This window comes from Amborella trichopoda, chromosome 9, assembly GCF_054954075.1.
Source record: "Amborella trichopoda isolate Santa Cruz 75 chromosome 9, AtrichopodaSantaCruz75HAP2 v2.0, whole genome shotgun sequence".
NCBI lineage: Eukaryota > Viridiplantae > Streptophyta > Magnoliopsida > Amborellales > Amborellaceae > Amborella > Amborella trichopoda.
In genome coordinates this window covers 7,084,435-7,096,964 of record NC_142344.1, presented here as the reverse complement: position 1 = coordinate 7,096,964, position 12,530 = coordinate 7,084,435, and the positions used below count along the sequence as shown (strand labels likewise).

The 12,530-nt window shown below is 36.7% G+C and overlaps 1 protein-coding gene across 2 annotated transcripts; it reads left to right on the top strand.

Moving 5' to 3' along the window:
- Positions 1-628: 628 nt before the first annotated feature.
- On the top strand, positions 629-10,420 carry LOC18424089 (vacuolar protein-sorting-associated protein 37 homolog 2). Of its 2 annotated transcripts, none has more exons than XM_006828668.4 (8): positions 629-1,047; positions 1,228-1,318; positions 1,925-2,164; positions 7,972-8,059; positions 8,149-8,188; positions 8,290-8,336; positions 8,746-8,863; positions 9,907-10,420. In XM_006828668.4, exons 2-8 carry the CDS (start codon positions 1,302-1,304, stop codon positions 10,065-10,067), a joined length of 711 nt encoding a protein of 236 aa, XP_006828731.1. In that variant the 5' UTR covers positions 629-1,047; positions 1,228-1,301; the 3' UTR covers positions 10,068-10,420. The 2 variants fall into 2 exon arrangements, 1 of the variants encoding a protein (XP_006828731.1); XR_016041215.1 differs by having other exon boundaries at positions 638-1,047; positions 8,765-8,863.
- Positions 10,421-12,530: the final 2,110 nt, after the last annotated feature.

Genomic DNA, 12,530 nt, shown 5'->3' with positions numbered 1-12,530 from the left:
CGGCCGCTTCCGAGTTGATATATCAAAATCAAGAATGGAAAAAGATTTGACCTATAATTGCTCTAATGTGCAAGACTTCAAAAAATTCACCCCAAAAAAGATTTCTAAGGGATTTTGAAAATGGATTGTCTATAAAGATACCATTTATCTTTTGTACATAGAGGTAACAATCATTCCTACTCATTAGATGTCAAATTAGATAGCTTGGGGTCAGTCACGAAGTTTGATATTTTTTTTTTTAAAAACTTTATGTTTATTCACTAACACTCTTATAACCACCCATTTTAAAAATGAAGGGACAAGAATGATTATGGCTTTCATGTATAAAAAATACATGGTCTCTTTAGAGACCATCTTTTTTGAAAATTAGAAAAATTAAAAAGATAGGTTTACCCAAATGAGGGCATAAATGGTCCCTTCTTAGAAATTATAGTGGTAAAAAAAAAAAAGATAAATTAAAATTTTTAAAAATGTACATTGCATCAATTCATTTGGACAGTTTATTTTGCCTTAAAAAAATATATATTTATCTATATGTAAAATCTAGATTATTTTTCGCGTTATTTTTTAATTTTAAATTTGATAATCGGTATTAAAAATTGATTTTAGAGCCTCATATATATTTCCTATGCCGAAAGTAGTTGTAAGACAGATTCGAGGTGAGGCTTTATTTCCTTTTCAGGTGTACTTTTGATTCGGTAGGGCAAAGACGGAGACCATGTTTCCCATAAATAGGAACTTTGTTCATTCGGCAAAATAGTTTGGGGGTAATGTTTGTAAATAAGATGAACACATCAACGCAGGCCCAATTCAAATCGCATTTCATTCAGTACCCCATGAGAGAGAGAAGAATATAACAAAATTAGGGTTAGAAAGACACCTGCATTGAATATCGAGGAGGGAGGAAATCGAGCATCAGGTTTAGAGAGAGAAAGAGAGGGTCATTTGAGAATCAGGCTGTTCAGAGAGAGGGAAGAGAGATGATTATTTGAGAATCAGCTTATTCAGTATTGTTAGAGAGAGAGGTCTCTGGAAATTCAAGTGGAGGTTAGTGTTTCACATGGCTGTTCTCTGTTGCTTTTGCTTTTTGGGTATTTTGGTTCGAGAATCGATGTAATGGAACATGATGGATCTCTTTCTCTCACTTCACTTTTAGCTTTTTGCAATTTTTAATATGGAAGATTTTGATTTGTTTTCTAACTGTTGTTCTGAATTCGGGTTACTCAGACTCTATGTATCAGTTGATTGAATCCTGAATAGCTCTAAGGATTGAATCTCTTGAGAATTATCAGACGAAGAATATGCACAGACCCATCATGTGAGTTATTTTTTACCCCATTATCTTGATGAATTTTTCGTATGAGCTTTGATTGGATTGAGTTGCTTAAGGGTTCTATATAATGGTCAGAGGCTGTGATCCTGTGTGGTTTGTGAATTGTTAATGTCAAGCGAATGACTTTAAGGTTTGTGAATTGTTAATGTAAAGCGAATGACTTTAACAACAACACATAAATGTTTTTGAAACTTCGATAGTAATTGATGATCTCCTTACTCTGGTTCTTTCTATGATAAAAAATTGAGACTGATACAGTTTCATTGGGTTTTGCTTTGATTTTTGGATATAGGAATTCTTTAAATTAGTAAAGTTTAATCATTTGGGATTTGGTTTGTGAAAGTGAGAAGAGCGGGGTTTTCTGAGTGATGTTGCCCTTTAAAATAGCTTTATGGTTTAGAGTGAGAAAGAGTCGGGAACTGGTGGGATTTTCAAGTTTTCAACATATCCAGTGTTTGAAGACAGTAATATGAACCCTGGTTAGGTTCTAGGCAGGTGTAATATTTAATATATTCATTAGTTTTCATGCTGGGTTTAGTTTGGTAACACTCTGTTATGTTTTTTTATCTAATTCTAATGATTTCATGGCAGGAATGAGCATGATCAAGGTCAGGCATTGCCTGCACCCTTATACTACCACCACCCACAATTTGGGGCATCTTCGATCAATTCAACCAATTCTTCATCATTACCGGCAACTGGACCCCTTATAGATACAGCTTTGAGCACGAGAATCAGTAATTCATTGAGTCTGAATCACCTCTCTAGACCCTCTTCTCCCGCACCAACTGCTCAGGTCTCTAGTGCACTTACTGCACTACAAGGGAAGAGGTAAATGTTCTACTGAACTTCAAGTTAAACGTTTTGTGCTTTGGGTTCTGGTATCTATTGATATATTCTGGCAGTCCTGATTCCTGTGGTTTGAATTGTGCTTTTTGATTTGTTAATTGCTCGCAATGTTTCAAAAAACACTAGATGGCCCCTAGACGGCTGGCGCCCAGAGCCCAACCTTGCCCTGATGTGAAACGTTTTTAGAAATATGCATATATGTGCTGTCCGGATGCACATATTTGCTGATATTTGTGTTTATTTTGTATTTTTTTTGCATTTATATGTAATTCAACTAACTTTTTCCATGTTGAAACATGTTCAAAACTATGTTGAAACATGTTCAAAACTTCAAATCATTGAAAATTTAGTGAAAAAACATAGACATCTTCATGGTGTATTATTCTCCAACTCTTCAATCCACTCCATAGTGACACGTGATCATGATAGACAGTTACACATGCATAGGCATACGCATAGTCAATCAGTCACCTGGACTCCACGTCTCCAATAAAAGTATAAAACCAATAGTCTAAATGTCCAATACAAGAGGATGCAATATAAAAGACATGATGAAATACAAAAGAAGAGATAGGACATCTTCCTTTCTTCAATTGTCATTAGGGGCGTTTGTAGGATTTCTTCAATCATAATTAGGGGTGTTTGGCGTTTAGAAGAAATTTGTATAATCAATCGATTTGGGGTGTTGGTAGGGTTTAGATTTTTTATTTTTAAGTCCCCCCTATACTCTTTTAAGTTTAATTTGTGGGTCAAACTGATCCAAAATACCCTTGGGGGCCTCTTTTATTACAAAAGAAAGGGCTCAGGATGGTGGGCGCCCAAGTACTGGTGCCTAGGCGCCCAAAGGGCCCTTGGCACTGGGTGGACTGCTTTCTTAAACAATGATTGGGCTCGACTAAGTGCTAGGTCAACTATAATTTGCATTGCTCACACGCATTTCATGAAATAGATAACTTTTCGCACACACAACTCGGTATGTTCAGATTTTATTCCCTTTTATATAAAGTGATTAAAAGTAATAGAGTTTGTTGTTTTGCTCTCTAAGCATTGAAACATTTAAAAGCAGCATGCTATTAAATGTTTAATCTAGTAAAATGCTTAGTGCGTTTAACTTTTTTTTTAACTTGGCTTAGTCGTTTTCCTTAGTCTGATCACTTCCTATCTATATACTTCATTATGATTCCTTCGAAGCTTGAAAGCCATTTTTGAAGTCCTTAGTGACAACCAGTCTATAGATTTTGTCATTTGGACATCATGATGATTGTCTTTTGGGTAAAGATTTAATGTGACAGTGCGTTTGAACACCCATTAAGTGAAAACAGATTTATAACATCAATTGAAATTTGTATCCCATAACAACGGATGTCTAAGCTATCCTTCCATCACCTACATGTCCTAACACCATCTTGGAAGATTTGTCCAGCTTGAACAAGCCCCTCTCCTTCTAGTTGATAGAAATCAATTCTTCGATAATCCTCTTGTATAGTCTCCTCATTATACATGGGTTACGGACTTAGGGATCACCCAAGTCCAGTTGAACTGGAAAACAAGGTCTTCCCACAGCTGGTGAGCGATGCTGTAGTGGGCGAAGAGGTGTGAGTTGGTTTCCTCATCGGCCATGCATGGCGCGGCGGTTGGGGATGGTCATACCTCTCCTTTGGAGTTGGTCGACCATTAAGGTTCTCTCCAATAGGGCAATCCAATTAAAGCCTTGGATTTTTGGGGGAATAAAAGAAAACCAGGATTTTGCAACAATAGACTGGGATGAGGAGGTGGGGGATGCCGTGCATTGAGTTTGTGGTAGAAAGAGGTGATTGAGAAGTCTCTGGAGGGAGCAGGGATCCAAATGATTTTGTCCTCACCTTGGGGAGGAAAAAGGAATGAAGGATGGATGAAAGTTCAAGGAAAGAGTGGACCTCGCTCTCCCAAAGATGTATGCGGAAGCTGGGATTCCATGAGCCGAAATGACCATGAAGTTCAAAAAGGTCGGCAACGGTAGCATTAGGGTCTTTGGCAATGCGAAAGAGATTAGGGAAACAGTCCTTTATGGGGTGTTCTCGATCCAAACAAAGGTCAGACCAAAAGAGGTTTCTGTCCCCGGCTCAAGGATGGTAGCGGATGTGGGATTTGAATGAATAATCTTCTCATTATTGATGAACCATGGTCCTTTTCACATGCAATGAAATGAAAGAGAGAAACTGAAAGGCATATTATACAAGATTGCGGCACAAGTGAAATGGGAAAGAGAGGGGGAGGGAGATAGGAGGAAAGCTCTATGGGTTGTACTGGGAGACAGAGGCAGGAACAGCAGTGTATCAGAATTACTGGAAGATTAATATTTGGTGTGAATTTTTTCCCTTAACCATGAGCTCTCTAGGCTCTAGTTTATATTAATTTTGTTATGATAAGTAGAACTTTGCTTTTACCATGAACTCTCCCGGTCATACTAGATGATTCACATTAGGTTTTCCTTTTGTCTACTTGTTAGAGGTTCTAATTTTTAAGAAACCTTTGTGCTGTAACTATGGTATCTAGAGCTTTTTTGTTTCTCATATGTTTTAGGAAATGCACCACTTTGCAGCAATGGTTATACTCATTCATACCAAATGACAGGATCATCTTGGACTGTCATGGCTTCATGAGCATGCATTTCATTCCTTCAGAATGATGCCTAGGCTTAGTTGCATGAGTCTTGCACTTGTGTAGTTATTTTTGCTCCTTAAATGAGCATTTTTCATGGTGATATATAGGAGTTGAATAGTAACTGCTCTTCAGCTCCATATTCCTTCTGTACCCGCCACATGACCTCTCGTAAGCTTTTCTGAAACCTAGCAACTAGGCATGGGCCTCCAACTTTAGGTTATGTGAGGCTTCAACTTATTTTTTACTGTCTTTGAATTTGAAATGCCTCAATTTTAAGCATTTAAAGTGCTCTGCTGCAATAAATTACATGGGTGGATAGATGGGTGAAAAATGAAGTCTGCCTAACTTTCATACGATGGAACTTTTGCCTTCTAGAAGTAAGGCTTATACTGTACTTTGTAGTGATGTAGGACCAAGGGATCTTGGCTCCCAGACAAGTGTAACACACAAGGTGGGCTTAGGATAATATTTTTGGGGTAGGTACGAGTTCTAACTAAGTTATTATTTAGGAGCTTAAAATGTGTTTAGGTTTCTTATAAAGTTTAGGATGGCAGGGTTTTCGATGTATTGAGGTCTCCTTTATTGAGCAAGTAGTGATGATAAGAGGTGTAAGGGGGTTAGGACTTAAGCTAGCTATGGGGAATGGTTTGATGAGGTTACAAGAGAGTCCCGGGTTTGAGGTTAAGGGTTTAATTGAGGTTAAATTTTCTTGGTTTTATCAGGTCCAGCAAGATAGGAGCATGATGAAATGGATTCGGGGGTCAGCAAATTTAGGGCTTAAAGTTTATTTTGAGGGTTATGGACGTTGGACATATGGATCAGGGTTGTAATGAGGTATTAGCTGATGTTTGGAAGCATGTAACTAGGGTACATGCTAGGGATTGAATCGGTTTTTTTTTTAATTGTTTATGAGAAAAGTTCCGAATTTGGGTGGGGAATCTTAGATGGGGACATGCCATATAAGAGGGGAAATTAGAAAGGCAAAGCTTACTTAGGAAGAACCTCTAGTCCATAAGTCAGGGTTTTGGGGAATCTCTCCACTAAAAAAGCATAGGACTCTGTCCTGTGGGGGGAGACTCTCCCAAATTTAGGCTAGAGTTGTAGAATCATTCTATCCTGTAAAGGTGGCCTGCTACTATAATCGGTGCTGAAATTTTATTACCTGACTTGAAGTGATTTCACCATGGGTAATTACAGAGGTTTGAATCATAGTTGCTGGAACCTTGTAGGAAAGGTCACAGACCCGCTCCGGAACCTTGATTCCGCGGTTCCAGCTAGGAATCTTGGATGGAATGCGGATCCATATATTGTGATCTGCGGTCCCAGCAGGTTCGATCCGCGGTTCTCAAGTGTATTACACAGTGCATATGATTTTTTCTCTATTTGGCACTGACTCATATGCAGTGATTCAGTTTTCTGCCCAATGGCATTGTGAACCCACACATCATTCTTGATCCCTTAAAGCATACTATTGCGATTCCTTCCCAATGGAATCGCACTTCCCTGTGACAAGGATCACGCTCCTTTGATATAGGATTGTACGGACGACGATCCCAACCACAAGGAGCTTCTAACAATCCACGGTTTTGCGGACCCGAGCCCGCTTCTACTCCCAGGAACCCGCACCCGACAACTATGGTTTGAATCCCGTTTTTGTTGGACTTACTTGAGACTTAAGTGACTTAGCTTGGGACTATCCTAATCTTGCACATTCTTCCAAAATTAGGTAACTAATTCTGTTATAGTTTTAATAACTAGACCTGTACAAAAGATTGAAAAAATCTCTTTGGACATCAAACAAAAATTCCAAAACTACCGTCACTTGCAAAAGAAGGAAAGAAAGAACTCACTAAAGTTTTAAAGACTCAACTTTCTAAAATATTGAGTGCACAATCTTCTGCCAACGTGCCCTAACATTGGTTTCTAAGACTTAGTAATGGAAATAAATAAAATAAAATAATTGGTGACCCCATATATGATAGCTTTGGTCGCCAATGTAGAAGAATTGGTCCGCATAACTTCATAGCTTTGCGCAAACTGTACATGCAACAAACTTTCGTACTTATGTAGCCAGATTGTCGCTATTTGGCTTCCCTGCCTTATACATGACCCTAAAAGTTAAGAATATGGAAAATAAAAGAAATAAAAATAAAATAAAATGTAAAGGAAGGAGTAAAAACACATCTGAAATGGCTGCCTAGGTTTTTGCATTGCTTTTGTGTTGAATGACTAGAGGACTAGAGGCTTTCAGGAATTGAAGCACCAGCTACTAAACAAAGGGAAAAATCTGGGCTATTGTGTAGTCTTTTGTTAAGAACTCAACACATTATATTACTTACCCACAAAAAAAACTCAACCTATTATATTTCATCAAGGAACAGATTGGCATTTTGAGGAAAAATAAATGAAACAAGAAATTTAGCAGAGTTTTGCTAGTTTTCTTTTTCCAGTATACTATGTAGAATATTTTATGATCCTATAAATGAGGTGATTTCTGATATTGGAAGTCAATTTTAAGTTCCACTTGTAACATTTCATCATAGATGAAAAGTGCATGCATTTTATTGAAATGCAGTTCAAGTATTGTGATTGATCTCAAACTGTTATGAAGATATAGTTTGTCGAGTTTTTTGTTCAATGGCAGGCCATGTGGATGGAGATATCAGTAATAAAATTTGTTTTTTAATGGACTTTCAAGTATGGATTTGGTTGTGGAACCACCTTTCTTAGATTGTTCCACAATTCAGCTTCAGTATACGGGATTCTGTTCCACCTCATATTTTAACCATATATTGTGATTTGTGTACCATCTGGTTGGGAAACAAATATAAAGAAAATAAATCTTGATGCAAATATTTATTCCCATGAACTTATGAAGCATGCCATCTTAGTAATTCATGGTGCTCTGTTGAAGCAGAGCTTGTGGTTTGCATCAAACAGTATTAAAAAATTTGTTTCCACTTTGCTTTGACATGATTATGATTAAGATTTTATACCCACATTATTGATATATGCTCTATGCAATATCTCCCCCTATTGGATGCTTATAACCTGAATAAGTTGCATGATTTTCATTATATCCTTGAGCCCTGTACCAGTTTCATTATTGTCATACTTATCTTGGGCTTGATGTGGACTCCTTGCAGTTTGGATGAAATTCACCAGCTTCTCACTGATAAAAAAGCATACGTTGCATTTCTGCATTCTCTCGAGCCCGTTAGGCCTCTTGACCTGGTCTGTTAATTGATCAGAATTCCTGTTAATTTTGTTGTTTCTGAAGCCAAACCAAGTTATTGATGGTTTATCTCCCTCTTTTTTTTCAGCTACGTGAAGAGCTTATCAAAGGTCATGTTAATCTTGCAAGTGAGTTTGTCTCCTTTTGTTGTTAAACTCTTTATCAATTGTATTCTTTTTTCTTTTCATTTCCAGTTGTTTATTCAAAGATGTGAATATTCATTTTGCAGGTAGTAATCTAGAGAAGCATTCACAATTTGCAGAGCTCAGAAATCAGGTAATGAATTATCACATCTGATTTTAGTTGTATTGTTTCCAGCAGAACTTCCCAGATCTTGTTTATCAGGTCCATTTTCAATGCACATGGGATGTTATTTTCCTTATTTTCTTAAACTCCTTTGAATTTTTTGATTAAATTATTAAAGAAACAAAACCCCAATATCTTTTCTCTCAAAAAAAAAAAAAAAACCAAAACCCCAATATCTTTTTCGGCATATTAGGCTGATTTGCAAAGCATATTGCATCAAATTGGAAAATTCAAAAAAATTGGATCAAATAAGCTAGCTCAAAATTCAGTATGGATATCTGTGGCTCCTCACAGATTCTTTGCTGCAATGTCTCTTAATTCTTGTCTTGCCACTAATCCTTGATTCAAGTAATACGTCTTGGCTTTCAAGTGACAACAGTGCACCATCATCCGATCAGAACTTGCAGGAGCCAAGGAGAGATTTGATGAGTTAGAACAATTGGAGAAAGAGATAACATCAGTTTATTCTTTCACGGCCCTTCTTAACAAGCTACAAGGTAAAAAACACATATCAGATCATAGCATATTTATTACATTATTGAAAAGATGGTACACATTTGTAAAAGAAAGATGGTGATTAGTTGGTGAGCTAAAATAGGATAATTGCAGTTAAGTCACTACAGAGTTTACTCATGAAAGAAAACCAATTTATTCAATGGTGATTAGTTGGCGAGCTAAAATAGGATAATTGCAGTTAAGTCGCTACAGAGTTTACTCATGAAAGAAAACCAATTTGTCAAGTAAAAATTCTAGGTTTAAGATATTATGTATGAATGTCCAAGTCTGGTTTGGTGTTTTCCTCACACTCAAGTGCCGTCAACCATACCATATCTTCAAACTTCAAGCCCTGCTTGAGAAGTGAATTTGGTAGGTTAATTTGTTTTTCGCCTTTTTGGTCAACGCTCAAAGCTTTACGAGTGATTAGTTGTCGAATACAACCTTGCATTGAGTTGGGATTCATCCTTGGTTTGGTTTGACTACCTCAGTTTCTTTGCTTTATTTTGGTGGGTTAATGATATTTAGTTACTTGGGGAAATTTAGAATGACCTGGGTTCTTTGGCCTTTAGATGAGCCAGGCTTTGGTCATGAGACCAGGCCTGTTGGCTGCAGTCTTTGTACAGTAAATGGGTGTCCACTGGTGAATGTTTATAAACGCATTAAAAATATAGCGTAGAGTATGGTTATGAAGTGAAAACTATGGCCTGGCTGGGATAAAAGCTAGCGTGCCTGGTTCATTGGATAAACTTCGCATTTAATGGATAGGGGTAGGGGTTTTGGTTTTTGTTGATGTTTCTTAGTGCAATCAATGTTACCAGCCTGTGGTTTTGCATTCAAAACAATAACTTCATGAATTTCAAAATGTGCCTGATTCACTGGATTATTTGTTATTCAATGATAAAGTATTGTGGGTATATATAGCCCTTGTTCTTTTGATTTGTGTGCTATGATCCTTTGATTTATATAGTTCTAGATTACCTACCCTCAAAACAAACAAGACATGAGTGATGTATTTTTATTGGATTTGGTTCATCATATGCAGAGGCTGCTATGAAAGTGGAGGATGACAGCGAGTCATTGAATCAGAGGCTTGTCTCTAAAGATATCGATCTTGGTGAGTTCATTCAGCTATACAAAAAGGAAAGAATGTTGTATCAAAGAAGAACACTCATTTACGTGGCAGCCAAGTCATCGGTTGGTTAGGTTATTTCCTCATGTTGGATGGGGATCTCTCTCTCCCTCTGAAAACGTGGTGAGGGAATCTTTGAGGCGGTTGGTTTAACAGTCTCTTAGATCTTTTCCGTTGTGCTGATGGTAGGATGATGATGCCTATAAGCTTGTTGAAAGTTCATGTATAATTTCAGTGAATAATCTCAAATATCATCAGCTCGTCTTCTTCAATTTAAATGGGTTAAACGGTCTTTGAGATCTTTCCCATTGTATTTCTCTTCATAAAAATCCTTTCCATTGTATTCATTATAGCTAAAATGATCATGTTTATAAGCATGTTTGAATTTCATGTAAAATTTCAGTAAATAGTCTCCAACATTATGAGCTCCCGTTGTTTGATTTAAATGCTCTCTCTCTCTCACAATGTGATTAGGGAATCTTTTACCCTTAGGTTCAACAAGGGAGCTTGCCGTGGGTAAGATGATCTTGTTCATATAAGAAGTCCAATTTTAGTACAGTCAATAATCTCCATCACTATATTACATTGAAAAGACACAATCTCCATCATTATAAAGCTGTCTTTGATGATTCCCCTTGCTGTTTTTACATTCTAAATTTTAGATAAATCAAAATTTTAAAGATAAATAAAATTTAAATAATGTTGGATAATTATGGTTGTCTAATGGACTTGGGTAATTATGAGCAATTAGTAAAGTAATGTAGAATTCATTCATAACTTCTGAGGGGGCCAGGAAATTTTTTTGAATAGTCACAAAGAAAACTTCAAAAATAATTTTTTGTTGGTTTGTGAAAAAGTTGGGCCAGCATATGAATTATTCTAATGATATTATTGAAAATGCACACTTTTTTTTTCATAAAATGTTCGAAAAATCTGTAAAATCTAAGAAATATTATTTCAAATCATGCAATACCTATTGTAAATTAAAGATAACAATATCTATAAAAAGAACCTTAATAAAATCTAGCAATAAACCACTTACACAATTTTATGTTAAAAATGTAAGGGTTCTTTTAGAAAAATAAAATATGATAAAAATCCAAGATCTCTACAAGAACATGGTATTCAGTCATACACTACCTCTTGTAGGTTGAAAGAGACTATGCAACATAAAAAAGCAAGTGAAATGAAATATATTATTTTTGAGAACTATGAGGGCTTTTTTCAAATAAAATATAAAAAAATATTGTCCTAAATGGTGAAACACCTGTAATAGATTCAAGATAACGCCTTCTAGAGAGGAACCCTGCAAAAAATTCTTGATCCTAGATCTCTTCAAACATGCCCTTTCGTTGTATAAATTGTGTTACATATCTGTTGCGAGGGCTCCAGTGTGAAAGTCTGGACAAAATTTTTATATATTTTCATTTGTGAAAATCGAGAGATCAAAGAAACAGCGGATAGCTTATGTGCTAAAATGGTGAGTTTTCAATCTATCATTCTCGCCCAAAAATGGGTTTGATCCAAAAAGTTTTTTGTAGATCAGAAAAAACGTGAAATTTTGATTACCGTCTGACCAAAATGGGCGAAGAATCGATTGGTTTTTTTTTTTTTTTGTCAAAACTGATGAAAAAGTAGCCTTTAATAAACCTGCTATGGTAAATTACCAGGGTGATGGGTTTTTCCCATGTGCTCGGGGCTGGACCCAACGATTTAAAAAATGGAAGGGTGATCCGGATTAGGCACCCCAAAAACCGATCCGGATCATCATGTTACTGTGCAAAAAAAATAATGAACTAACGAAAAAAAGCATGAACCAGAGAAAAAACACATGAAATAGGCGAATATACTTTAGAAAATCGCCGTTTTACTGTACTAAAACGCCGTTTTCCTTCTAGACTTGGCCATTGTCCTATATATACGGAGAATTCAGTGAGGTGACTGATTCTTGGGTTGATTGGATGATTCCATGCCGGTCTGGCGTTTTTTAAATCACTGGCTCAACCTATTCCCAAGTCCTATGCTTTGTATAGCAAACCATGCAAGTATTGTAGTCAGCACGTGTCCCAATTGTCCTATGATGGGACACATACACAGTTATCTAGACCAAATTAGTGATCTAACCCGTAAAATTGCCGACTGGTGTCGTGATCAATCCGGACTAATGTAAGAACTAGATTTGGTAAAAATTCGAGCAAAATCAGTATTTGACTGACCAACCAAACAATATCAAAGTAAAAGGTGAGAGAAAGGCGTACCATCGCCATTTGATAATACAATTCAGCCCCCATTTGATAATACAATTCAGCCCCCATTTGTATAATCGACTTTCTCCTCGCCCTTCTTCATATTCAGATACCTTGTAGAGTAGTCGACCTTCACCAAAAAACAAACTATAGTAGTACTTGTGTCAAAGCGAAAGGCAGCGACTTCATCATACATAGCACTTGTGTCAAAGCAAAACGCAGCGACTTCATCATACATAGTGGCCATCTCATTTTGTAAGTCTTCAAACAATATGGTTGAGTGAAAGGCAG